The sequence below is a fragment of the Cervus canadensis genome, chromosome 33 (assembly GCF_019320065.1).
Source record: "Cervus canadensis isolate Bull #8, Minnesota chromosome 33, ASM1932006v1, whole genome shotgun sequence".
Classification (NCBI taxonomy): domain Eukaryota; kingdom Metazoa; phylum Chordata; class Mammalia; order Artiodactyla; family Cervidae; genus Cervus; species Cervus canadensis.
The window spans coordinates 23,505,034-23,532,847 of NC_057418.1; the positions used below are offsets into that span (position 1 = coordinate 23,505,034).

The 27,814-nt window shown below is 44.2% G+C and overlaps 1 protein-coding gene across 2 annotated transcripts; it reads right to left on the bottom strand.

Moving 5' to 3' along the window:
- Positions 1-27,814, bottom strand: ZBTB2 (zinc finger and BTB domain containing 2). Of its 2 annotated transcripts, none has more exons than XM_043457081.1 (3): positions 27,681-27,814; positions 8,818-9,002; positions 1-2,780 (listed from the first exon to the last, which is right to left on the bottom strand). In XM_043457081.1, the coding sequence occupies exons 2-3, from the start codon at positions 8,988-8,990 to the stop codon at positions 1,409-1,411; spliced, it is 1,545 nt and encodes a 514-aa protein (XP_043313016.1). In that variant the 5' UTR covers positions 8,991-9,002; positions 27,681-27,814; the 3' UTR covers positions 1-1,408. The 2 variants fall into 2 exon arrangements, with proteins under 2 accessions (XP_043313016.1, XP_043313017.1); XM_043457082.1 differs by lacking the exon at positions 27,681-27,814 and adding an exon at positions 27,125-27,257.

Below are 27,814 nucleotides of genomic sequence, written 5' to 3' on the forward strand. Positions count from 1 at the left end.
CCCATTTAATCAAATGTTTATTCAATGAAAGTATGTATAAAAACTTTACAAATCTGAGAACTCAACTATACATGAAGTAAGATGACGGGATATTCAGTTTTTAACATACACGTACAGCACAGTTATTAACTGTTTTTCCCTTTCCCCTTCGGTCCTTATTTCTGGCTCCTGTTTTATCCTGTGAGACCATTCTGTTATTGGCCTAAAGGAAGATTAATGGACAACTTTTACTGCTTTCAGGCCAATGGAGGAAATTTCAGGTGTTTTTTTTTTTTCAAAAATGGGAGACTAAACATCAAAATTAAGCTTTTTCCCAAACAGCAATTTTTTTGTCCTGATTTCTCTCTGCCATTTTTGATGCTTCAGTGAATGTTGCCAGTAAACTATCAGCATTAACATTTAAAGTCATTAAAGTTCCTACATCCACCCACAACTTTCCCTGTAAGATGCATATTATTGTATCTTTACCCCCCTGCATACTCACACTGATTTAAAAGCAGTTGACTGGCGCTAAAAACAAATTTACCATTGGCAACTGCTAGAATGGCATATTGTTTTCCATTCAGAAAGACAATCTATCTATAGAATGGTACTTTCAAGTCTGATTTTTAAAACAACCAACAAATTTGTCGGAAACTAAAACACATATTTTGTTGTTATTCAGCTCTGAAAAAAGCCAGCAATTAGATAAGGCATGTGCATTAATTCACCTGTTTACAGCAAGTATCCACACATTTTCTCTTCCAAACACACAGACCCACAGCTTGTCATGTTTTATCCAAAAATTAAGATTGCCATCACATTATTACTTTTTCTCTTTTGTGTTTTGTTCAAGTAGATTTTTCAACTAATGATTTTTCCTAACCGGACATAATCTCAAAGGATGCATTCTGAAATAAGACACCTGGAGGATAAATACTAAGAATGTTTTCTTGGGTTTGAAGTTTCCCCACACCTCTAGATTTTGCATAGTTACAGAGCCCCACTGTATCTCTAAGAAGCATGCTGTATTTTTCAGACATTGTCTTTCTGAGAAGGGAGACTTACTACCCAGGGAAAGTCATAATTTTAGCTTGCCAAATTGCATTGGAGTTGTTTTGTTATGTTATATACCCTTCATTAGTTCCAAGTAGGTTTTTAAATCATCTAAAACTTCTCCAAGTCTATGAGCTTATAAGTACTACTGACCATTATCTTTCCAATATCTCCTGAATTAAAGAAGTATGTTCCGGGTTTATAATGCACAGAGCCTTTAAGAGGAGGGGCTGTGGACGGGGCAGGAGGGGCGGGGGGAGTGGGGCCGGGACCTGTTTGCATCATGCCGTGGAGAACAAGAGTTCTGAATTTGGGGGAAGGGAAGGAAGAGAGTCTTTGTAAAAATGACAGTTTTTAAAAACATAAGTAACATTCAGTCTAACAACACTGTTTCCTGTTCCTTTTTGATGGAAGCTAACACCGGGTGGTCGGGTTCCGTCACTTCCGAGTCCCCACTGCCCAGGAGAATGGACCGCCCCTCCTCCAGGGCGAACACATCTGAGTTCTGGTTTTGGCATGAATGTTTAACCACCTCATTGGGAGTGGAGAACGTTTTGTCACACAAGTTGCATTTGTAGGGTTTGTTCGTCTGTACCAACATGTTGTCCATCTGGCTGCCTTCCTCGAAGGTGCAGAGCTCCAGAGTCTGCTTGTCCACCATGGTGTAGGTGTCGATGCTCTGGTTGAGGCACACGTGGCGGGCCGCCTGGTTGGCCCTGCAGAAGCTCTTGTCGCACGTGCTGCACTTGAAAGGCTTCCCGGTGTGGATGTACATGTGCTCCCGCCAGTGGCTTTTCTGGATGAACTTGCGGCCGCAGATGGTGCACTCGTACTTGCGCCGCTTGACCTCCCGCTCCTGGTCCGCCTGCTCCAGGTTGTCAATGTCCGCGATGTCCGAGGGCGGCGGCGTCTCCGAGTGCGGCTGCCCGTCGATGATGGGCGAGTCCGAGATGTGCTGGAGCTCGCTGTCGCTGATGATGCCCGCCTCCGGCACTTCCATGGCGTCCTTGCCGAGGTCCGCCGCGTTGCTGCACAGAGACAGGGGCACGCGGCTCTCGCCGGGCTGGCTGGCCGTGAAGGGGACCCCCGTGTGAATCTGGAGGTGCTCCCGCAGGCTGCTCCGCAGCGTGAAGCGCCGCCCGCACAGGTGGCAGGCGTAGTACTTGGGGAAGCTGCCGTTCCTCTTCATGATGCTCGGCTTGACGTGGGCGATGGTGAGTGGCGCGGGCTGCTCGTCCGACGAGGAGGCTTCCAGGTTGGTCTCCTCCCCGGGGGGCGGGGGAGGAACGGGCGTGGAGACGAGGTCGGGCGACAGCGAGGTCTGCAGCGGGTCTGAGGGGGTCATGTGTGTCCGGTTCACCTGGCTCAGGTTGGAGGGCAGCTGGGAGAGCTGGGCGGCCTCGGGCCCCTGCTCCTGGCTCATCCGCGGCGCCTGCGGCCGCGGCTCTCGAGCGAGTTTCTCAGGCGCCGAGGCCATCTTGGTGGCTTGCCTCAGCTGGTGGTCTGCGATCTGAATGCCATACAAGGAGGACGCCAGCGGGAAAACTTGGTCGGGGTGAGAAAAGGCTCCTTGGCTGGCCAGGCTGGCCTCCTGGATCAGCGGGTAAGCGTGCAGGAACTTGATGCCCTGTTCCAGCCGCACCGGGTCGATCAGCTGCGGCGCCATCTTCCCTGTGTACATGAGATGCAGGAGATAGCTGAAGATGTCCGGCTGGATGTCGGTGGGTTTCAAGCGGACACACTCGCTGAAAGAGACGAGAGAAAAGTCTGTCAGTGGATGTCGGTCCGTGACTCAAGTGATTCCATAAAACCCGAGGGAAAAACCCGGAGGGCTCTTACGGAGGCAAATGAAACAAGACCCATCTCCCATATCTTACTGTGAGTTTCATGAACTGGAACACTCAAGAAAGTGTTCCAACAGGAACCTATGCAATTTAACTCTAAACCTTAATAGGCTTCTTAATAGAACAGACAGGAATACGGTAAAGATTATTTTAAAGGACTGAGAAAGGGTAATTCGTGTTAAAGAAATATGGTAACAACGCATAGACTCTTGAAGTAGTCTTTCTCCTAGTAACCTATGTAAAATTATATCACTTATAAACAACTTTGTGTTTTATGGAGAGGATCTGTTGCTGAGTGGCCCATGACCCAGTAAATACTTAAGAATCCCTGACTGCGCATCTCTCAGCTAAACGTCTCGGACTTTGTATTGATTCAATGCCATCCGGAACTCAGCAGATCTTTTAAGATAGGAGGCACAACATAACATAGGGGAGTTAGACTGGTGCCTAAGAGTAAGACCACAAAAGTAAGAAAAACTAAACCTTCTGTCCCTGCTCTGAACCCCTCTGCTCTCTCCAGCACGAAGGGCAGAGTGCAGCAGACCTGGGAAGAACCAGGAAGGCAAGCCACATTCCAGCTCCAATGGAGTCCGATCACCATCCCGGTATCATTGGATCCCATGAAAAGCAGCTCTGGGATGACTCAGTTGTTTATCAAATATAATCATCCTCATCATTGGAATTGCAGCTGGGATTTACAGGCATTTTCTCATTGCATTGCCATTAATTCGCGTTTTGGAGCTTTCCAAGTGGCACGGTGGTAAAGAATCCGCCTACCAATGCAGGAGACTCAGCTTTACTCCCTGGGTGAGGAAGAGGCCCTGGAGAAGGAAATGGCAACCCACTCCAGTATTCTTGCCTGGGAAATCCCATGGACAGAGGAGCCTGGTGGGCTACAATCCACTGGGTCTCAAAGAGTCGGACACAACTGAGTGACTCAACAACAACAATTCACACTTTACAGGTAAGGAGTTGAGGCTCAAAGGGATTTATACCTTACTCAGTATCAGTATTAGTAAGTGGTGGGACTTAAATTTGAGTCTAACTTCTAAGCCAAGACACCAAGATTCTTTGGACCATTAAAACAATCCTGTGTAGAAGGGGCAGATCTGGAATGATGATTGATATGGAAACCGAGATTCCCCAAGGTTCAGTGGCTTATATGAGGTACCAAAAGGAGTTGTGGCAAAACTGATGGTCTAACTTGCAGACTTCAGTGTTTGCATCATCCTAGAAAGAGTGTAGATTGAAGCAGTAATAACAAAAAGCTCCCAAGAACCCTCCCTAAATCATCAGTAAAGAAAGAAAACCTAAAACATCACCATAAATTGATGAGATAAAGATCTACATGAGGTATATGTGCTATCACCTACTGAGTGAATATATTCTACTGACAATGCATTTTTCAACCTCAAAGACATTTGCCTTGAATGCTTTTAGAATTCATAATCATTTTTCATTATACCACTTATTACTATTATGACTCTTTTTGGGCCTTTTAACTATTTATCTTAAGTATTTTCCAATATGCTAAAATAGACAGTATAATCTGCTCTTCTAAATTTAGTATTTTAGTCTGTTAAAGAAGGGGGGAGGCAAGTGACTATTAAATGGCTTTTAAAGCTGTGATAAAATATACTTGAATAATTACTGTATTGCCATCAATGTGTGTAAATTTCAAGATGCCTGCATACAAATAATCATGTGTAAAATGTCCTGACTATAAAGTATGGAAGGTTTTATAGAATATAGTCTTTATAAGCAAAGATCAAGCATAAAAACTACCACCCCTTTGACAGCAGAAAGGGAAAGAATTTATGTGACTGTTTTTAAAAGACACACAGATCACTCATGTCTTTATTTGGAGACTTTTTTATAGTCCTTTCAATTATTTATATTCCTTTAAATAGGAATGCCAATGCAGGTGGTCCTTCCCTTTAAGCACAATGTAAGTGCCAACAATATTCTGTGTATAGTCGAACATATTGAGATGCTCTAGGGAAATTCAATATTCAAAATAAACCTTCAGGGATTTGGTGTGGTGAAGAAAACTTTCATAATGTAAACAGTCAACTCTGGATTGAAGACTGAACTAGTGGGGAGTCTTTCCAGGGCCAGGCAGAGGCTAGAGAATGGGAAACCACAGGCCTTGAAAAATGCAAATCACCCCCAGGAGCCTAAAGGGCGCCTTTTGTTCTGTGGGGACTTGTGTGTTCAGTTGCTCAGTCGTGTCCAGCTCTTTGTGACCCCGTGGACTGTAGCCTGCTGGGATCCTCTGTCCATGGGATTCTCCAGGCAAGAATACTGGAGTGGGTTGCCATTTCCTCTTCCAGGGGATCTTCCTGTCCCCGGCTTGAACCTGTGCCTCCCGGGTCAGAATTCTCTACCTCCTAGACACTGGGGAACGTTACCATCTTTGGGGATGGAATGTTCCTTCAATCAGGAGGAAGGATGGTGAGTTCCCCTGCCTCCACAGCAAAGAAAAGGGAAGGGCGGAAATCCTAGGCCTGGCTAGATTTTTCAGCCTCCATGAAAGGTAAATCCCTAGCGGGGTCCCTTTCCAGAAAAACTCTGTTGTAAATTTTATCACCCTTATTGGTTATTGTATAAGTTGAGTTGTCCTCTATTGACTGCAAATGGAGGTGACTGGATAGTAAGCTTCTCAAATTTTAATGAACTTCGTGCAATTTCTGAGGGCAAAGAAGGGATGGGGCTGGGAAGGCCCTGTCCACACTTCAGCAAGGCTTACAGAGAGAAAAACTCTGGGGCCCAGGGGACAGGTGAGGAGACCCAGGCAGAAAGCAGTGGGGCCCTGGAGTTTGCGGTCAGCACTCAGGGCCCAGAGAGGTTTTCAGACACCAATTTATCTTGATTTGTTCATCTTCATCTCTTTTTTTTTTTCCCCTTAAAGCAGAAGTACATAGATACACTCAAGACACTTAAAAAGTTTAAATAGTTCCTTATGTCACATTCCAGCCACCAATGTCCTCCATGGCTATCCCTGCCAGGCAGCCAGACCTCTTGTCAATTGCTCAGCTCACTCTAGGCCACTCTGGTCATTTCCCAGGCTTTTGGGCAGGAAACAGCTGTCTACAATATACTTACACATAAGTGGTTTGGTTTGCAGATGTATGTTGGACATAACACTTTTATGGAGGAAAAATACAGTTTTCGAACAAGCTACAAGCCCTTCCTAAAAACTTCCATAGTCATTTACATTTTTAATCTTTCCTTCACTAGACCCTTTAAGTAAAAGATGGGCTTAAAAAACTTGGAAAATAAGGATTTAAAAATGTTTTATGTGAGACGCTATCAAAGTTATACTTAGCAAGCATCCATAAGACAGAGACATCTAGTGGTAACTACGGACATAAAACACTCTCTCAGTGTGAAAAACTATTCTTGATCTATCTCTACAGTTGCTGTTGTTGTTCAGTTGCTAAGTCACATCCAACTTCTTGTGACCCCATGGACTGCAGCACCCCAGGCTCCCCTGTCTTCCACTGTCTTTAGGAGTTTGCTCAAATTCATGTCCATTGGGTCAGTAATGCTATCTAACCACCTCATTCTCTGTCACCATCTTCTCCTCCTGCCTTCAATCTCTCAAGCATCAGGGTCTTTTCTAATGAGTCGGTTTTTTGCATCAGGTGGCCAAAGTATTGGAGCTTCAGCTTCTGCATCTCTACAGTAGTCAGCAGTTAAAAGCAGGGCTCTGGTCTTTGCCTAAGCATTCTCCTTCCCCAAACAGCACATGCTGGCTCCCGGGCAATAACACACTGTTGCTTAAACTTGGGGCTCCTCTCTGCACTGATATCACACTCCTTTGTTACTAGAAGGGTATTTGCTCACTGCTCCACACTTACACTTCCTTGGGGTCACAAAGAGTCAAATACGACTTAGTGACTGAATAACTACACTTATAGTCAGTTTCCTGCATCTATTTAAAAATCATTACAATGTATTCTTTTATTCCTCAAAATGAAAACCAGCCCCTTGGCAAGGCAGTTTAATTCATTGTGTTGAGACTTCCAGTATCCATTAGCAATAAAGGATCAGGGGAGGGGGCATCCTTAGTGTGGAAAGATAAAGCAACCTCCATCTGCCATCAATCCTATTAACCACCCATTCTGCTCCTCTAAGCGTCTATCAAGTGGCTATTATACACAAATCCATGAACTATAGGCTGTGACTTTCAAAACATTTGTAGAATGTCTGCCCTCCAGCATCTTACGAAAGAGGAAGGGAGGTAAGTACACAAACAACAACAACAAAGGGAAAATATGTCGCTCTTACAAAATGGCATGAATAAAGCGCTCTGAGATGTCAGAGAGGCAAAGACTGCTTGGAGCATTTCAGCTCACCTGACTGTTGGGCGGGGTGTGGGGGGGTCAGGGAGGTGACCTATGGACTAGGGCTCAGGGAGCGGGCGCAAGGCCAACAGTGTGGTTCCAGTGGGGGATGGAGTGTCCCAGGGGAGTGCCTTCAGAAACTGGCTGGAAGGAGGTCAGGCTCCATGCCTGCTGGGCCTTGAAGGACAGAAAGAAGAATCTGTGTGCTACTTTGATGTGTGATGAGTGTCCTCTAGGTTTCCAATCAAAAGAATAACACAGTCTGACAGGTTTTGGAACAAAGGCACATCCCAATCAAAGCAGTGCTTAGGAATATTAATCTGATAGTAATATGGGAAATGATTAGGAAATGGAGGTGAGAAGGGAAGGAAGGAACTAATGTGAAAGGTAACTGTGAAGAAAACATGATTTGGGGACAGTTTTAGAGAGATTTTAAGTATGGGTTACTTGAAGATGAAAAAAATAAAATAGGGAAGCCAGAGGCACTTCTGGGCAGACTTAATTCAGCTGCAGACATGCAAAATGAGATAAAAGATTCAATTCTAGATGTCCAGCAGCCAGCCTGGGGCCTTGGGAAATAACAGTTCTGGAGACAGAGAAAGAGCAAGGCCAGGGCTGTGAACTGGTTTCCAGCAGAGGCAAGGTCCAGGAAAAGAGGAGCGCCCATCAGGAGAGGCAGAGAGAAAGCAGCGAGGAGACTCAACTCACCAAAACTGCAGGAGGCGCCTGTGGAGAAGGCAGAAAAACAAGGGGGATTCAGAGTCATCAAAATGCAGACGACAACCCTGAAGAAGGAAGGAAACAGGCGCAAGTGCTGCACAGGACACGGGCAACAGCGACTGCGAGGACAGCGGGGGTTCTGATGAAGAGGTGACCTTGGGAGAAATGAGGTCTGTGGGGCGATGGGGTGGAAACCGCAGTCCCCGTGGAGACCAAGAGTGGGATGAAGAGTGGAGAGGTGAAGCCATAGACCACCCTTTGAGGAACTTTCACAGTGCAGCAAGGAGAAGCAGCACCACCAGGCCGGTGGACAGCAAGGTCACAGAAGTGCTGAGCCTTCACAGACTCGGGGATGCCGGGGAGGGTACCAGGTAAAAATGAAAAATGCAGAATAGAAACTATGGCGAACCTGGGAACGTGAGGGCAGCAGGAGGATCGTCTTCCTTAGAAACCAGGGGCTCTTTTCTCCAAGACAGAACAGATGGGAAGAAGAAAAATAAGGAGACTGAGTCATTTTAGGGGAGAAAAGAAGGACACGGTGGGAATTCATGCTGCCAAGCTTCTCATTAGGAGACTAAGGATAAATACTCAAAGTCCAGTTGGGGGGAGGGGGAAGGGGACACTCGGGGCAGGGCTGGAGGAGAAAGCTGCCTTCCTAGTGGACCCCAGGCTGCCGATCTGGACTGGGCACGGCTGTTTGGAGGTGGAGGGGCTCCCTGGGGAAGGTGAGGTCACGAGGGACTGGGAGCCTAGGGAGAGGTCATGAGAACCATGGTCCTGATGAGGGCAAAGAGCAGGTTCAGTGGGAAAGAGGGCCGTGGAAGGTCAGAGGCTACAGTCATTAGATTATTATCAACCACGTTAGTTACCTGGTCTGATGGACAAACAACATCTTAAAGTAATTGGAGAATGAAGCAAGAACTGATTTGTGTGCCTTGAAGTACACATCGCCGATGGCAACCGTGCAGTCACACAGGAAACCAAACTCTCGCTGAGCGTTTAACTGTTGCAGGAGAATAAGTCCATGGTTGGCCAAATCCATTTTTTAAAAAATCTGCAAGGCAAACAATTTTTTTTTTTAAGAAAGGTGGTTCACAAATCAGTATGTGTCCTTATAGTCACCAACAGTAATGAACATGGCTAATAGGTCAGGCACTGCTAGAAACGTGATATAAATTCAGTCTTCACAACAGCCCTGGCAATTAGTTCCATCATTTCTCCCATCTTACAGATGATGAAACTGATGGGGAATTCAGGGACTGCATGCTTTGCCTGAGTTTATACAGATGGTTTAAGTGTGGGAACCAGGAACCAGATTTGAGCAGTCAGCCTGCCAGACAGCAAACATTTCTGGGTCTTTGGTCTTTGAGTTTAAGATTTCAAATGCAAATTCTAATGATCCATTAGAAGTTGTTAGACCAAAAAAAAAAAAAAAAAAGAAGTTGTCAAACCTTCCAGAGAGATGAGTAAATTAAGGTGCTGGCTGGGGCACAGCAGAGTAAGACAGAAAGATCTCAGTAAGTCTGGGCAATACTCCAGCTCCTGCTGTGTAGACAGGGAAGCCTTGGCAGGGCTATCGTAACCCCACATCCCTTATTCCTCAAGGGTGAGGACACAGGACAAGTGCTCTTCTCCCTCTTTGGTGGAGGAGGAAATGGGCTTCGAGAGGGGTAAGTAGTCACGTTAGCAAGGGCCATCTGGTCAGATGGTAGGGGGCGGGGGGAGTCAAAATTTAAATCTGAATCTTCAAAATTCTAAGCTCATTATTCCTCCTTCACTCTAGCAAACCGCGTATCCTCAATCTAACTAAATCAAGGGAACTGCTTCTGGGAGAGCGAGTGCATCGCATCAGGAAACTGCTCCTTCCCATGGGCAAATAGCATTCATCAAAACCCAGCACACATACATCAACATTATACTTAATAACATAGTTAATGGTGAGAAAGAGCAAACGCTTTCTCCTTACAGTTGAGGACAAGGCAAGGATGTCTGTTCCCACTATCCAATATAGTATACTATTCAACGTAATTGTTTCAGCCAGTGCAATAAAGCAAGCAAGGAAATAAAAGGCTTACAGACAGGAAAGGAAGAAATAAAATTGTCCCTATTTGCAGATGACATGACTTTTACATAGAAAATCCCAAAGTATCTACCAAACCTCCTGGAATTATTAAATGACTTTGGTCATGCCACAGAATACAAGATAAACATACAAGTCAATGGTAATTCTATATACTAATGCTGAACATGTGGACACAAATTTATTTATTAGAAATCATTTACAATTACAAAAAAATGAAATACAAAAATGTTAATCAAACAAAACATGTATAGGACTTGTATACTGAAATTAGAAAATGCTGATGAAAGAAACCAAAGATCTAAATAAATGAAGAGACATGCTGTATGTTTAGGAAGACATAATATAAATCAGTTTTCTATATCAATATATGGGTTTGCTATAATTCTTATCAAAATCCCAGCAAGATTTTTTTTTGTAGATACAGACGAGAGTATTTTAAAATGTTTATGTAAAGGCAAAGAAACTAGGCTAGCTAAAACAGTTCTTAAAAAAGGAATAAAGTGGGAGGGATCAGTCTATCTAATTTTGAGAGGTATTACAGAGCTATAGTATTGAAGGCTGCATGGTACTGACAGAGGGATAAACACATAGATCAATGGAACAGAACTCAGGTGTAGACCCACATAAATATGTACAGTAGATCTTTGACAAAGGCACAAAAATAATTCAGTGGAGAAAGAACAATTTTCAAAAATGCTGTGGGATCCAATGGACTCCCATAAACGAAAAAGAAAAAAAAAAAAGCAACTGGGAAACAGAAAGAAAAAGAATTTTAAAATAAAATGAAAAAAAAAAAAAAAGAATTTTAATCTGTCTCATATCTTACATAAAAATGACTCAAAATACATCACAGACTCAGATGGAAAACACCAAACTATAACTTTTGGGGAAAAACATGGGACAGAATCTAAAGAGAATCTAGGATTCATCAAATGTACAGTCTATAAAAGGATGAATTGATAAATTAGACTTCATAAAAATTAAAAGGGCTTCCCAGAGGGCTCAGTAGTAAAGAAAGTGCCTGCCAACACAAAAGACTCCAGTATAACCCCTGGGTTGGGAAGTTCCCCTGGAGAAGGAAATGGCAGCTCACTTCAGTATCCATGTCTGGGAAATCCCATGGACAGAGGAGCCTGGTGGGCTACAGTACATGGGGTCCCAAAGAGTTGGACACAACTTAGTGACTAAATAACAACAGCAAGAAAAATTAAAATCTTTTGTTCTGAAGAAGACCCTGCTAAGAGGATGAAAAAATAAGCCAAAGACTAGGAGAAAAAAATTTGATAAAGGACTAATATCAAGAATATATAAAGAATTCTCAAAACTCATTAATACAAAAACAATTGAATTAGAAAATGGGAGAAAGACTTGTAGTGACATTGCACCAAAGAGGATACACAGATGGCAAAATAACACGTGAAAAGATGTTCAATAGCGATTAGGGAAAAGCAAACGAAAACCACAGTGACATTCACTACATGCCTATCCGGGTGGCCAAAATATAAAATATCAACAAGCAAATGCTGGCGAGGATGCAGAGAAATGGACTATTCATACCATTGCTGGTAAGGATGTAAAATGGTGTAGCCACTCTAGAAAACAGCAATTTCTTTTAAAACCAAGTATGTAACTATGATGCTATCCAGAAATTGTACCCAAGGACATTTATCCCAGAGAAATGAAAACTTAGGTTCATACGAAAACCAGTACTTGGACATCCACAGCACCTTTATTCCTCAGTCAAAAACTAGAATCTACCCAGATGCCCTTCAGTTAAACAGTGTGGTATGCCCACACCACACGAAACTACCCAGCCTTAAGACGAAATGAACTACAGACACATGCAGCAACCTGGGTGAGTTATGTGCCCAAAGGCTACATATGGTATGATTCCCTTTACATAATATTCTTGAACATTACAGAAATGGAGAACAGGTGAGTGGTGGAGGGGCGAGGGGAGAGGAGGGCAATGCTGTTTGGCTGTAGAAGGGCAACAGGAGGGAGCTCTGTGGAGACAGAGATGCTCTGCAGCTCAACTGTGTCAACGTCAGTACCCTGGTTACAATGGGAGCAGAATTTTGCAAAGTGGTCCCATTAGTGGAAACCGGGTAAAGTGTGCATGAGATCGCTCTATAATTTCTTGTGACTGCATGTGAATACACAGTTATCTCAAAAAGTTGACAGAGAAAAGCTCATCACACATTAATTAATTAGATTAAAAAATGTATATCTATGATGCTTAACTTCAGAATCAGGGAAGCAACTGTGGAGAAAGCATTACCAATAAACTTAAAGACAGAAACAGAAACAGAAACAGAAACATCGGTTCTTGCTCAGCTGGTGCTCAGCTCCCCAACCTCCTTCCTGTTCTAGAGATGATCTGGCAGATTCAGAAATTGACAAGTGTGCCCTAAAATAAATGAGCAAAGTGGAATGACACTTTAAGAGACTGATCCAGTTCACAAAGCAAGACCCCAGAATGTCAAGTTTCGTGTTTTCTATCAAGAGCTCGATCCAAGAAGGAGAGGCAGGAGAGCCAACCATGTTGGCTGTAGTTCCTGAGTGTGAAGACCTGGACTGTAGCCTCCCCTGCACGTGAACGTTGATGGTGTGGATAGGGGACTTAGTTCCCCAGTGTCTTCTGCACCTGTCAGAGAAGGCCAAAGCACTAAGATGAGGAACAAGAGACAGAGAAAAGGCATGGGCTCATGATGAAAGCCAGAGATGCTGCCAGCTGGCAAAGTAACTGGGGTGATGAAGAAACACACTCTAATCTGACCAGGATAGAACTCTAGAAACTAGTCTTCAAAGCTGTTCTCTGGAAAGTGCCAGAACGCTAACTTGCCCTTCTCTACAAAAAGTATCATACCTTTTAGAGAAAACTGGGCTGAGCTGCTTTATCATGGCCCCGACTCTGATAACGAACACATCCACGCTCAGGCAACTTTGGGTGTCACTTTCATTGACAAGTACAGTAAGGAGTTAACTATTTATCTTTTGATGGTAACAGGAGGCTATTGTTTATGGAATGTTTACCATTAACCATTCATTTCTTTATGTCGTTCATTTATTTTCACACTAACTTGAGCTATGTGAGGTCTTGCTGCCCACTGGTAACTCAGACGGTAAAGAATCTGTCTGCAATCCAGGAGACCCAGGTTCAGTCCCTGGGTTGGGAAGATCCTCTGGAGAAGGGAATGGCCACCCACTCCAGTATTCTTGCCTGGAGAATTCCATGGGCAGAGGAGCCTGGTGGGCTATAGTCCATGAGGTCATGAAGAGTCAGACACGACTGAGCGACTAACACTTTAGTACAGAGATGATACCCACATTTTACAAAGGAGGAAACAGACTTAGAGAAGTTAGGTAGCTTGCCCAAGATACTAGAATCCATAAGTACAAGAAGTGGGATTTAAACTGGAATTCATTTGATTTGCTGGAACATACTACATACAAGTATGTTTGTTTAAAATTAACTGGAGATTTTTAATGGCTACTTTAAAGTGTAAACATTGCTCTAAGAGATTCAAATATTAAGGACACACACTAGCATTCATCCACCCCCAACTCTACCCATTTACCCCCACTCTAGCCAACACTGGGTATTAACACTTTTTAAAGAATCTTTGCCAATATCACTTGTTACTTTCTATGAATTTGATGAATTGAAGTATATTTTTATTTCCTCTTATTTCTCTTCATAAGTTTTGCCCATTGTCTGTCAGGTTATTTTATTTTTTCCTTATCGATCTACAAAACTCTATTGTACATAAAGAAATGAGCCCTCTGTCATGGACGTTGATAATATTTTTCTTACTTTCTTTTGATTCTGTTTTAGAGAATTTTTGACATATAAAATTTTCACCAAATTTATCAATATTTTATAGGATGATTTTGAGGTTTGGGTTTTTTTTTTTTGAGGTTTGGGGTTTTTACATTAACGAATATATATCATCTCTTCGATTTAGCAAAATGTATGGCTCCCCACCTCATTCCATCAACAGACGAACGTAAGTATCGTATTCAGATGATAAGAATAAAACTATGATAAAACTGCAAAATGTTTCTTTTTAAAGAGGGTCTACTAGTTATTTTAGGATCTCAATTTAGGACCATCTAGAATAGAAAAAGAACTGAAAGTGTTTTTCAAATACAGAAGGAAGAACACGTGTCTAGAGTCTCTGAGAAGTGGAAAAACCAAATGAAAGGAGGAAAAACAAAGAAAATGTGTTACAGGTTCATAATTCACATGGGAGGAAAATCCATGTGCATCAGTTTTTTAAAATCTTAGAGACCAAAAACGTGTTTTTCAGGGAGAAATCACTGCCCCCTGACTCTTACGTATATGAATGAGCCTGAGAAAAGGGGGTAGGATGGGGTACTGGGCCCCTCCACCCCGGCCCGGCTGACAGTACTGCTCTTGCCCCAGCAGCCCCCTCATAATCGTTTCCATGAGGCTTTACTCGTACAATGCCACGTAAGCGGAGGTCGGCGCGTCTTCATGGGCTGGCTCTGCTCCAGGCTACCCTCCCTTTGTGGAAATGGACATCTGCTCTTCCCACCATCGACTGCTCACCCAACCGCATCACTCCTGCTGCCCTGCACTGCCCACCAAGGTCACTGAGGGCCTCTTCCCCAGCCCGATGCAAGAGTAGCTTATTTGACCTCTCTGCGGCATTTAATACCCTTCCCTCCTGCTCCATAAATATTCAGCCCTGCTTCCAGGACAACGCACTCTGGTTTTCCTCTCACCTCTGGCTATTTATTCTATCTTAACCCCCATCAGAGTTCCTCTTCTGCAGATGCTCCCCTGCCTCTGGTCCACAGCCCGCTTCTCTGCAGACTCTCCGTGGCAATTCACTCCGCTCCCACTTGGCTGTCCCGCACAAGCCCTACATTCAGACTAGGCAAATCAGCTCAAATCCCCAAAGGACAATAAAAGCCATCGACACAAACCTGTTCCATCTGTATCCACAGCGCAGCGCGTGGTGCCATCATCCACCCCTTGACCAAGCCAGGAACCCATGTTGGTCAGACACCCACTTGCTGCCAATTAAAACTCTTCATTCCACCCCCTGCCGTAACTCTACCTCCCTGCACATCTCCCTGTTTCCAGCTCAAGCCTCTCCCATTTATCCACACGGAACAGGTTAGCTAGAACTGCCTCTCCCAGGGCAAATCTGATGTTACCATCCTGCTGAAAATCCTCTGGAGTCTCCCTGCGGCTTGCAGGATGAAAGCCACATTCCTCAGCATGGCTTGTATGACCCCAGATGACCCCACCACTGCTCACCCTGCACTCCATGCTCTAGTGCTAATCTCAACTACTGGTTTCTAGACTTCCGGGCTGCCCAGACCTACTAAAAACAAAGCAACCAATCCTGAAACTAGGGGTCTGATAGAGTGTGCTCCCTCTTTATTTTGCAAGAAAATACATCAAATATTCACATACCTATTAGGAATGGAGGGCTTTTCTACATAAAAAGGTGGACATAATGTCAGAATATACTTCTAGAGGAAGTTCAGTGGTACTGTATTCAACATATGGAACATAAGCAAAACTACAACATAAAATGTTTCTTTATGACACTAAGCTATGCATAATTGTTTTCTTGATTCAAGACTGTCCGTATAGTGGTCTTTACCAAGTGATCATCAAGTATCTGTTCTAAAAGTCCAAGCATTATCACAAATTCAGTTTCATTTGAGTGTGTTGATGACAAGGGAGAGAAAATGATGTATTTTACTCACTTGGGGTATTCTGGATGAACAGGGAGATAAGCTGCACAGAAGATCTTGCACAGAAGATCCTCAATGCCCAGGCCATTCTTGGGCTCCTAACAGGACATAACCCTCACTGCTCAGAGGCCTCCCTCTCAAAGTTGAGCAGCTCAGCAACCCAATTTCTACTCTCATGGTCAGGAGATGGGACCAGTCTGAATTGGGCCTTGGAACGTGCCCCTTGCAGAGGAACCCACCACTGACCACCTGTCCCTTCCCCTACCCTCTACTTGTCCTCTGCAAAATTCCCCTGACCTTCAAGACTGGAGGGTCTTCTTGCCTCCAGAGGACGTGTGAACCTACCTGATGCTTTTGGAGAGTTGGCATTGAGTCTTACCATTTGTTATTTTACCTCATGTGCCTAAGCATACTGTCTGGTGTTCAGTATTCATTAAACAAATGACTATATGTTTAGAGAGAAGAAGAGTGTTGAGTTCCAGTCACACGTTGGTCTGTGACTAGTAGGGTGATTGGGGTAAAAGTTCAATTTCTATTTTTTCTAGATTAACCTAAAATTCTCATCAATTTAATGTGTACTGCATTTTGGAAGAAATTGTCAATTTTAACATGTCACCTCGTGTTTCTTCATGCTAGTAATTATGTTCTTAACAGTGCTTTATAGATTATAATAACCCTCTACACACATCATTTAATCCTGATCAATACCATAGTATACTGTCTTCTTAGTATTTGTTTCATTGCTAATTATAATGACTAATAACAAAAGCATGTGGACAGTGACTGCAGCCATGAAATTAAAAGACACTTGCTCCTTGGAAGAAAAGATATGACAAACCTAGACATATTAAATCTAGCGTATTAAAAAGCAGAGACATCACTTTGCCAAAAAAGGTATATAGTCAAGGCTATCATTTTTCTACTAGTCATGCACAGATGTGAGATTTTTTTTTTTTTTAATTAGTTGGAGGCTAATTACTTTACAATATTGTAGTGGTTTTTGCCATACATTGACATGAATCAGCCATGGATTTACATGTGTTCCCCATCCCGATCCCCCCTCCCGCCTCCCTCCAGATGTGAGATTTGGACCATAAAGAACAAATACCCTCTTCCAACAACACAAGAGAAGACTCTACACGTTGACATCACAAGATGGTCAACACTGAAATCAGACTGATTATATTCTTTGCAGCCAAAGATGGGGAAGCTCTATATAGTCAGCAAAAACAAGATCGGGAGCTGTCTGTGGCTCAGATCATGAATTCCTTATTGCCAAATTCAGACTTAAACTGAAGAAAGTAAGGAAAACCACTAGACCATTCAGGTATGACCTAAATCAAATCCCTTACGATTATACAGTAGAAGTGAGAAGTAGATTTAAGGGACTAGATCTGATAGACAGAGTGCCTGATAAACCATGGACAGAGGTTTGTGACATTGTAGAGGAGACAGGGATCAAGACCATCCCCAAGAAAAAGAAATGCAAAAAAGCAAAATGGCTGTCTGAGGAGGCCTTACAAATAGCTGTGAAAGAAGAGAAGCAAAAAGCAAAGGAGAAAAGGAAAGATATTCCCATTTGAATGCATAGTTCCAAAGAATAACAAGGAGAGATAAGAAAGCCTTCCTCAGCTATCAATGCAAAGAAATAGAGGAAAACAATAGAATGGGAAAGACTAGAGATCTCTTCAAGAAAATTAGAGATGCCAAGCGAATATTTCATGCAAAGATGGGCACAATAAAGGACAGAAATGGTATGGACCTAACCGAAGCAGATGATACTAAAAAGAGGTGGCAAGAATACACAGAAGAACTGTACAAAAAAGATCTTCACAACCCAGATAACCATGATGGTGTGATCACTCACCTAGAGCCAGACATCCTGGAAGTCAAGTGGGCCTTAGGATGCATCACTATGAACAAAGCTAGTGGAGGTGATGGAATTCCAGTTGAGCTATTTAAAATCCTAAAAGATGATGCTGTTAAAGTACTGCATTCAATATGTCAGCAAATTTGGAAAACTTAGCAGTGGCCACAGGACTGGAGAAGGTCACTTTTCATTCCAATCCCAAAGAAAGTCAATGCCAAAGAATGCTCAAACTAGCGCACAATTGCACTCATCTCACACACTAGGAAACTAACGCTCAAAATTCTCCAAACCAGGCTTCAGCAATACGTGAACCGTGAACTTCCAGATGTTCAAGCTGATTTTAGAAAAGGCAGGGGAACCAGAGATCAAATTGCCAACATCCGCTGGATCATCAAAAAAGCAAGAGAGTTCCAGAAAAACATCTATTTCTGCTTTATTGACTGTGCCAAAGCCTTTGACTGTGTGGATCACAATCAACTGTGGACAATTCTGAAAGAGATGGGAATACCAGACCACCTCACCTGCCTACTGAGAAACCTGTATGCAGGTCAGGAAGCAACAGTTAGAACTGGACATGGAACAACAGAGTGGTTCCAAACAGGAAAAGGAGTACGTTAAGGCTGTATATTGTCACCCTGCTTATTTAACTTATATGCAGAGTACATCATGAGAAACGCTGGGGTGGATGAAACACACGCTGGAATCAAGATTGCAGGAAGAAGTATCAGTACCTCAGATACACAGATGACACCACCACCCTTATGGCAGAAAGTGAAGAAGAACTAAAGAGCCTCTTGATGAAAGTGAAAGAGAAGAGTGAAGAAGTTGGCTTAAAGCTCAACATTTAGAAAACTAAGATCATGGCATCTGGTCCCATCACTTCATGGCAAATAGATGGGGAAATAGTGAAAACAGTGGCAGACTTTATTTTTTTGGGCTCCAAAATCACTGCAGATGGTGACTGCAGCCATGAAATTTGCCTTGGAAGTAAAGTTATGACCAACCTAGATAGCATATTAAAAGATAGAGACATTACTTTGCCAACAAAGGTCCATCTAGTCAAAGCTATGGCTTTTCCAGTAGTCATGTATGGATGTGAGAGTTGGACTATGAAGAAAGCACAGTGCCAAAGAGTTGATGCTTTTGAACTGTGGTGTTGGAGAAGGCTCTTGAGAGTCCTGTGGACTGGAAGGAGATCCAACCAGTTCATCCTAAAAGAGATCAGTCCTGGGTGTTCATTGGAAGGACTGATGTCAAAACTGAAACTCCAATACTTTGGCCACCTGATGCTAAGAGCTGACTCATTCGAAAAGACCCTGATGCTGGGAAAGATTGAGGGCAGGAGGAAACAGGGACGACAGAGGATGAGATGGTTGGATGGCATCACCGACTCAATGGACATCAGTTTGAGTAAACTCTGGGAGTTGGTGATGGACAGGGAGGCCTGGCGTGCTGCAGTCCATGGGGTTGCAAAGAGTTGGCTACGACTGAGCTACTGAACTGAACTGAACTGAAAGAGAAGAGTTAACTGGGCAAAGATGGGAATATCCCAGGCCAAGGGGTCAGCATCTACAAAGGCCTTAAGATAGGAGGGAGCAAGATGCAACTGGGGAACTAAGAAAAAAGGTCAATGACACTGAAGGGCAAAGAGCCAGAGAAGAAACGAGGCAGGTGAAGTGGGAGACTCGGGTCTTGTTAAGGATTCTGGTCTGTATCTTAAGAGCAAGAGGAGCTGCCAAAGGGGACTTGAAGTAGGGCGACATGACCAGACGCCTATGATGTATGTATCATTCTGAGCTGATAGACATGGTCAGATGGCTGCAGCTGGAGGGCTAACCAAATTGGGGGTTGGGGAGGGGGAGGGTGTTGGCACAGCGTGGGGCAAGAGGAGACCTGTTAGAAGTGGTTGAGAGGGGAGGTCTTCCAGTGGTCTATAAGACAGATGACAGATTGGATGGTGCTGATGAAGACAAAGGGAGATGGACAGAATTTAAAACACAGAAGATTAAAAAAAATCAATAGGACTGGTTGATTGGTGGATTAAATGGAGGCGGGTGGGGGAGATCAAGGTATCTTAGACAAGCCCTAGACTTCTAACTTGTGTAACTGCATACATCATGTGATTCTCCCCTAGGGGAGGACATACGGGCAGAAACCCAGTTTTGTGGGAGATAATCACGAGGTTAGATCCAGACGTGTTGGGACTGAGATACTTTGAGACACTCCAGTTGGGACATAGAGAACTTGTTGGTCTCTATATATATTGGAATTGGCCTGGAGCTCCAAAATCTTGATTTATGTCAGAAAGTCTTTGGAGAAGCCAGGTGTGTCTGACTCCAGAAGTCATATCCTTAAATCACTACATGATAGTTCAAAGACATTAAAACTGTAAACTAAAAAGGGTCCACTGAACCCTGGGAATAAATTTATTCTGGGAATAAATTTCACACTCTTTCCACAATACTACCTTGCTCTATTGTTGTTCAGTCATTAAGTCATGTCCGACTCTGTGACCCCATGTCAGTTGCAGCACACCAGGCTTTGCTGTCCTTCACTATCTCCTGGAGTTTGCTCAAACTCATGTCCAGTGAGTCAGTGATGCTATCTAACATCTCATCGTCTGCCACCCCCTTCTCCTCCTGCCCTCAATCTTTCCCAGATCAGGGTCTTTTCCAGTGAGTCAGCTCCAATATTTTGGCATCAGGTGGCCAAAATATCAGAGCTTCAGCATCAGTCTTCCCAATGAATATTCAGGGTTGATTTCGTTTAGGACTGACTGGTTTGATCTCCTTTCTGTCCAAGGTCTTTCTGTCTCAAGAGTCTTCTCCAGCACTACAGTTCGAAAGCATCAATTCTTCGGTACTCAGCCTTCTTTATGGTCTAACTCTCACAACCGTACATGACTACTGGGAAGATGATAGCCTTTACTATATACTTTTGTTGGCAAAGTGATGTCTCTGCTTTTTAATATGCTGTCTAGGTTTGTCATAGCTTTTCTTCCAAGGAGCAAGTGTCCTTTAATTTCATGGCTGGAGTCACTGTTTGCAGTGAATTTGGAGCCTAAGAAAATAAAATCTGTCACCATTTCCACTTTCCCCCCATCTATTTGCCATGAAGTGATGGGACTGGACGTCATGATCTTAGTTTTTTGAACGCTGAGTTTTAAGTCAGCTTTTTCACTCTCCTCTTTCAGTTTCATCAAGAGGCTCTTTAGTTCCTCTTCACATTCTGCCATTAGGGTGGTATCACTTGCATATATGAGGTTATTGATATTTCTCCTGGCAATCTTGATTACAGCTTATGAGTCATTCAGCCTGGCATTTCATATGATGTACTCTGCATACAAGTTAAATAAGCAGTGTTGCAATACCCAGCCTTGACATACTCCTTTTCCAACTTTGAACCAGTCCACTGTTCCATGTTCAGCTCTAACTGTTGCTTCTTGACCTGCATACAGATTTCTCAGGGGGCAGGTAAGGTGGTCTGGTATTCCCATCTCTTCAAGAATTTTCCATAGTTTCTTGTAATCCACACAAAGGCTTTAGTGTAATCAAAGAAGCAGACTTTTAAAAAATTCCTTTCCTTTTTCTGTGATCCAATGGATATTGGCAATTTGATCTCTGCCATTTCCTCTTCCTTTTCTACATCCAGCTTGAACATCTGGAAGTTCATGGTTCACATATTGTTGAAGCCTAGCTTGAAGGATTTTGAGCACTACCTTGAACGCAATTGTATGGTGGTCTGAACATTCTTTGGCACTGCCCTTCTTTGGGATTGGAATGAAAAGTGATCTTTTCCAGTCCTGTGGCCACTGTTGAGTTTTCCAAAATGGCTGGCATATTGAGTGCAGCACTTTAACCATGTTATCTTTTAGGATTTGAAATACCTCACTAGCTTTGTTGGTAGTAATATTTCCTAAGGCCCACTTGACTTCTCACTCCAGGATGTCTGGCCCTAGGTGAGTGACAGCACCATCAGTCCCAGTCACAGAGGGCCAACAACCTGATGTAAAACTGACGACCTATATAATAAAGCTCCCACCCATTCAACACTATAAATGTACCTTAAACAAAACAAACAAAAAATCATTTGTCTTACCAAATCAGAATTGTGAGCAGAGGAACTAAAGAAAATTAGAGATAAAGAAGAGAGTCAATTCTTAAAAGTGGGATTTCATAGAATGTCTTCTTCATATATGTATATTTGTACAAGGTGGTTTTTTTCTTAAGTAAATTCAGAGACTATAAGACATAATATGTTGAAACAGATTAATAATACTTTAATGCTTTGGCTTTTACCACTGAATCACTCTGAAAATGGGACACTACCTAGATGACCAGTACTTTTAGCTGCCATCACATAGATACACGGTGGGCTGATCCTTAAGTTACTCATCTTTTGGAGGAACGGCTGAATGGGATGAATATAATCACATTATACTCTGACAACTCAAGTTCCTCCTTCATTTTTGGTTTAAGAACAGAGACCAAAACAGCTTTTGGGAATTGATGATTCACTTTTTAAAGATAATAGCCCTTCTAAGATACTAAATACCACTTAGACTACCCATTTCAAGGGCACTAAAAGGGTCCTCTGAAGTCTTTGATTTTATTAAAGTGAAGCATAAATGAATATTGCAATGCACAGGACACATCAGTAACAGAAAAGCACTATCCACAAGTAAGATTGATTCTTCCAAGTAGTTTAGACCACTTACCAGGAGGAAAAAAATAGCTTTTTCAATTAGTATTATTAATAATTAATATTTGAAGGCCTATAAAGTAAACTTGAATGAGGCTAGCTGTTTGAATTTTAATATATTTTAAAACCATATTTCAAGGCTAGGAAATGTATCTTATTTAGTTGTGGTGACAGACTGGCATATTTTTCTTAACATTTCTTTAGTTAATCCTCCACCACAGAAATTACAAAAAGAAGGGACATACACTAACCAATGGCACTTATTTTGACTTTGGATAGCAATGCACTTGTAAAATATTTCTTTAAAATTGTATTTTGCTTAAGTTAACGTTAAAATTAGTTTTTATTTTGAGTATAAGTTAAGGTCAGAAGGAGGCAGTTCATGGATGGTTTAGGTGTCAAGGAGAAGCAGGTCAGAGGTTTATGCTGATAAAGAGTTGATATTAAAGCAAGAATTCTAAAGGTATTATGCTACAATCAAATTTAAGGAAACCTAATGTGACCACGCAGCAAAATTTAAAACCTAATTTGCTTCTAGTAATCCCAAAGTAGATTGCCATTCTTTTTCATATGCTGTATCATGACTAGGAAATATAATCTGAGGAAATCTGAGGAAAATATAATCAGAATATAGCTCAGAATATATACCAGAAAGGAGCTCCAAACGTATTTTTAGATCAGTCTTAATGGAATAATTTACTTCAATATTTTATTTCAGGGTTTCTCAAGTTTTTTGGCATCAGGAACCCTCACACTCTTTATAATTGTACATCAAAGAGCTTTTGTTTATATGGAATATAAGCATTGATATTTATATTAGAAATTAAGACAAATTTAAAAATATTAATTCAATTAGACATAGCAATAATAAGCCCATTGCACATTAATATAAATAACACATTTTTTGTGAAAAAAATATTTTCCAAAATAATAAAAAAAAGTGAAGTGGCACTTTTTTTAAAATTTGAAGTGGTATCTTTTTGTATTTTTACAAATCTCTAATAGAAGACAATTGGATTCTGTATTTACCCTGCTTCTCCAGTTATTCTGTTGCGATGTCTGTTTTGGCTGAGTATTAAAGAAAATCTAGTCTCACCAACATACATAGTTGAAAATAAAAAAGCATTTAAAAGCCTTTTCAGGTAATTGTGGATATTATTCTTTGATATTATACCAAAACTTGACAAGCGGTAGTTTCTTAAAGGTTAGTTATGGGATCTTAAAGTATATCAATGAATGAAATTTTCCTGCTCTACTATGGTGAAATTCATTGCTGTGTCTTGCATTTTGAATCAATCTTTTACCCATTCATGACAATGTCGTCCACTCGTCATTTGGAAAACGTCAGCTCATTTGAATTATGCAGACCTCCCCAGTGTTGACACATTTTGCCAACAGTGAAAAAGGCCAGTAACATCTTAGTATCAATATGAAAATAGCTTTGACCTCTTGGAAAGTGAAAAGATCCTGGGGATTCACAGGGGATGGCAGACATTTAAAACAATCCCTGTTGAGAATCACTTTGGGGACTTGGAGAATCTGAATGACTAGGTGGTGTGTAGGAGCACGTCTGTATACTTTGATACTTTCTCACAGTTTTGATGTTTACCCTTGCTTCATGCAGAACTCAGGAGTGCACACGAAAGAAACTGTACATGAAGGTGTCTTGTAAAGTAAAAAATTTGTTTGATCAGTACTTAGCCAGATACAGTAATGTGCTTTACAAATTCTTATTTTTCTGCACAGTTTTATTAATGTGTGAATATTACATGATGCAAACAAACCTGATGCATGTGAGCAGAAGATTATGCATTTGAGCCTAAAATACAAGTCTCAAGCTTGGCCTTTGCACTAAAAAATAAAAGAAAGAAAAAACAAAGAGGTCGTAACCATCTTTCTTGGACAGCCAACTCCTCACAAGTGTTCTCTCTATGGCTACTGACTCCTCTCTTAAGGGCTTATCAGTACTGTAAAACACTGACTTTATTTACTGTGGATTCAAAATAATATTTAATTATTTCACTTGAATTTGCTAATAAAAATTATAACCTACTTGAGCATTAAAAAATGTTGTTAGTAAAGAAAGAAAGAAAGTGAAGTTGCTCAGTCGTGTCCAGACTTTTTGCGACCCCATGGACTGTAGCCCACCAGGCTAGTAAGTGTTGATTTAATGATTAGAATGTTAAAGCTTTTCTTCTTCAGGGAAAAAACAATTTGCAATTCTCTTTTTGATTTTTCAGGGCCGTGCTTTATGACCCAAAGATCATACAGAAGTAGGAAAAGTAACAAATGCCCCTTTGTCAGCTGTATTTTGAAACTTATGATAAAGTCTCCAGCTGACCAGCAGTTCCCCCCTAACTGCGATGGCCTGGCAATGCACAACTTGTCCAAAGGTTCAAAGTTACTCAAGAGAAAGGCTAGTGGGTCCAGGGGTGAAGCAGCAAGATACAGGTTAAGAAATGGCAGGAGAGTCTCCAACTTCCAACAAAGCTGATCCCAAGCAAAGGCTGTATGCCAGCCGTAGCTGTTTCCTTCATGCCCTGCTTCTGGTCCATGATTCGAAAGATGGGGAAAGCACATCTCCCTATACAGGACCATGGATACAGGACCATGGATACAGGACCATGCATACAGGGCAATCTATTTTCCTGAAGGACTGCGGTACCTACAATTTTATATTATTTAATAAAATTTTCATATCACAAAAGTGCAGATTTTGGAGGATAGTGCAAAGTTCATATTAATCATAAGATAAAAAAGAAACGGTCATGGTGGCAGATACATCTAGTGTTTATTCTCTGCTGCTGGAGGATTCCAGTGGAAGAGTTTGGGGAGCACCATTTATTTACACCCTTTTTGAAGAAAAGCTTTAAAACTGGCAAGCATGCAGCTGGGCCGTGCAGCAAAGCTCTGGCGCTAGTTTATCTGCCACTCTCGACCAGAACTCCACTGCTGACTGCTTGTGACACTAATACCACTGGGATACCACTTCTTATACTTTGAGATCTTGTGATGGTTTCAATAACAGGTCAATTCTTTGGCTAGAAAATAAACTTCTACAAACCACACATTAAGTGAGAAACGCCCAGTTTAAAGGAATGTAGTTATTAGTCATAAGCGTCTTTAAAATTACTTTCAGCAGTTTGAAAACGCCCTGGACACACAAGATTACTTGTAATGCAAAATAAAAATGTACTTTAACAATTAATTTTGGCTTCTAATAAATCAGAGAAATGAGGGTTTAAAACTTCTTAATTCTGATTTTCTTTTAAAATGTCAAGCCCCTCAGACTAAAAATGCTGTTGGTATTTACACCCTACTCCAGTGACCCATTAGGGTCAGAACAGATGATCCGTCCTAGAGAGGACTGGGCAGCCCATTTAAGGAAATCCAGAGCACCTTAGAGTTCTCCTTGAGCCCCGGGACACCGATCTTTTTAATGCTTTATTTTACTAAAACAATAACCTATGAAAATGAATAGACTTTTGAGAGTCACACTCTAAGCGGGCTGTAAGATGAAGAGCTAATGAACACTGCAGACAGAGGGGGGAGCAACGGGCCTGGGTTATTTCCCTAGGGCATAATTAGGAGTTCAGCAGATGAAGTTCATGCAGTAAATGGCGTAGCAATAACTGCATTTTCACTCCACCCAATCACTTTCTTGCCTGCTCTGCTGCCCTTGCCTTCTTCATTGCCCTCTTAATTCACTACCAGCTAAAAGTGACAACAACGTTGCTTCTTAAAGCATCTTCGGCCATTACCAGTTCTCTATGCAGCCTTGTTTAAAAATTCATGGTTTGGGGGTTCCGCCACACAGAGAAAACGACTCTGGCCCCGGGAAGCAACCTCCGAGCTCCAGCCTCCCCTCCGCGGAGCCCTATCCGAGTGTGAGGGCCGCATCTGCGGGGAGCGCGGCTCGGAGGCCGGTCCCACGGCCCAAGGCCAAGCAGCCAAGAAACCACAGCGCAGTCCTGGGCGAGCCTCGGCTTATCCGAGGTGCAGATCGCCCGTGGAGCGGAAGCTCTAGGCCGCCGCTCAGCGAGCCCACACCGGCTGCAGAAGCCGCAGCGGGCGGCCCCGGGCAGCGCCCAAGGAGGCCCGCATTCCCCCGCCCGCCCGAGAGCGGCCCAACGGCCGCCCCGTCAGCCTCGCCCCGCCCCGCCTCAAGGGGCGGGGGCCGGGCCGGGCCGGGACCGCCCGGACCGGAGGGGGGCCCGGCGGGGCCGCGGCGCCGGGCACCCAGGCCCCGCCCCCAGCCCCGAGGGAGCTAGAGGAGAGGGGAGGGGAGGGGAGGAGCGACGCACTCGGGCCGCGCCTCACGCTCTCCGCCACCCTCAGTCCCGCGTGCGCGCGCGCGCTCGCCCAAGTCCCGCGGAGTTTAACACAATGCCGACGCCTACGCCGTGCGCAACGCCCGGGCCGGCGCAGCAGCTCGGCGCCGGGGGCGGGGAGGTGGCCAGACAGGGCGAGGGGAAGAGCGCGCGCGAGAGCGGGAGACAGCGCGAGACCCGAGGAGGCCGGAAGCGCGCGTGCGCGCCCCCGCCCGCGAGCGGGGAGGCGGAGCCGCAGCAGTAGCGGCAGCAGCTGTAGGAGCCGCTGCAGCTGGGAGAAGAGCCAGAGAGGCCGGGCCTGCTCCGGTCCGACCGGATCCCTCCCCTCCCCCTCCCTCCCCGCTCCCCTCCCCCAAACCCACTTCCGCAGCTCGCGGCCTTGCCGCTGAAGAAGCAGCGGCGGCGGCGGCGACAGCAGCAGGCGGCGGCGAGGCGTCGGAAGGATTACGCACCTGACGGGCCCGCCTCTCGGGGCTCCAGCGCGGGACGCTCACCGGCCGCCGCCGTTCGGGACGCGCTTCGCGGTGGCGGCGGGAAGGGAGGGACCGGCGACGGGGAACGGAACGCGAATCGCCCCCCTCCCCTTCCTCCTTCCCTCCCTCCCTCCCTCCTCCGCTCCGCCGCCCGCCCTCTCGGCTTCCGTCCCCTCCCCCTCCCGCAAAGCCCCGGATGGAGCCGCCGCCGACTCGCCGCCGCCTGGCTCCGGGGGATGGTTTTGTCAGGCGGCCAGAGCCCCGGCGCCAGGCGCCGCCGCCCCCGCCCCCCGCGGGGCGCCCCCTCGCCCTCGCTTCCCAGAACCGGGTCCCCGTGTGGCCCGGGCCCTCCGCCTGCCTTCACCCGAAGCCCCGGGACTGGGGGGTGGGGGTCATTCGTCTTCTTTGTTGCCACCGCCGCTGCCGGAACCGTTTGCGCGCTCCGGTGGCCCCCGCCCTCCGCCTTCCCGGAGCCCGGGCTGTGGGGGCGGCACGTGGGCACCGGCCCCGGGAGGCGGCGGCGGTGCGCGCTTACCTGTCTCCGGTGCTGCTGCGGCGGGGAGGGGGGGCGGTGTGGAGGAGGCACCGCTGGGCAGCCTTGGCCGTGCTCCCCGCCGCCGCCGCCGCCTCTCTCTCTCGCTGCTGCTGCTGCTGCCGCCGCGGTCGGTG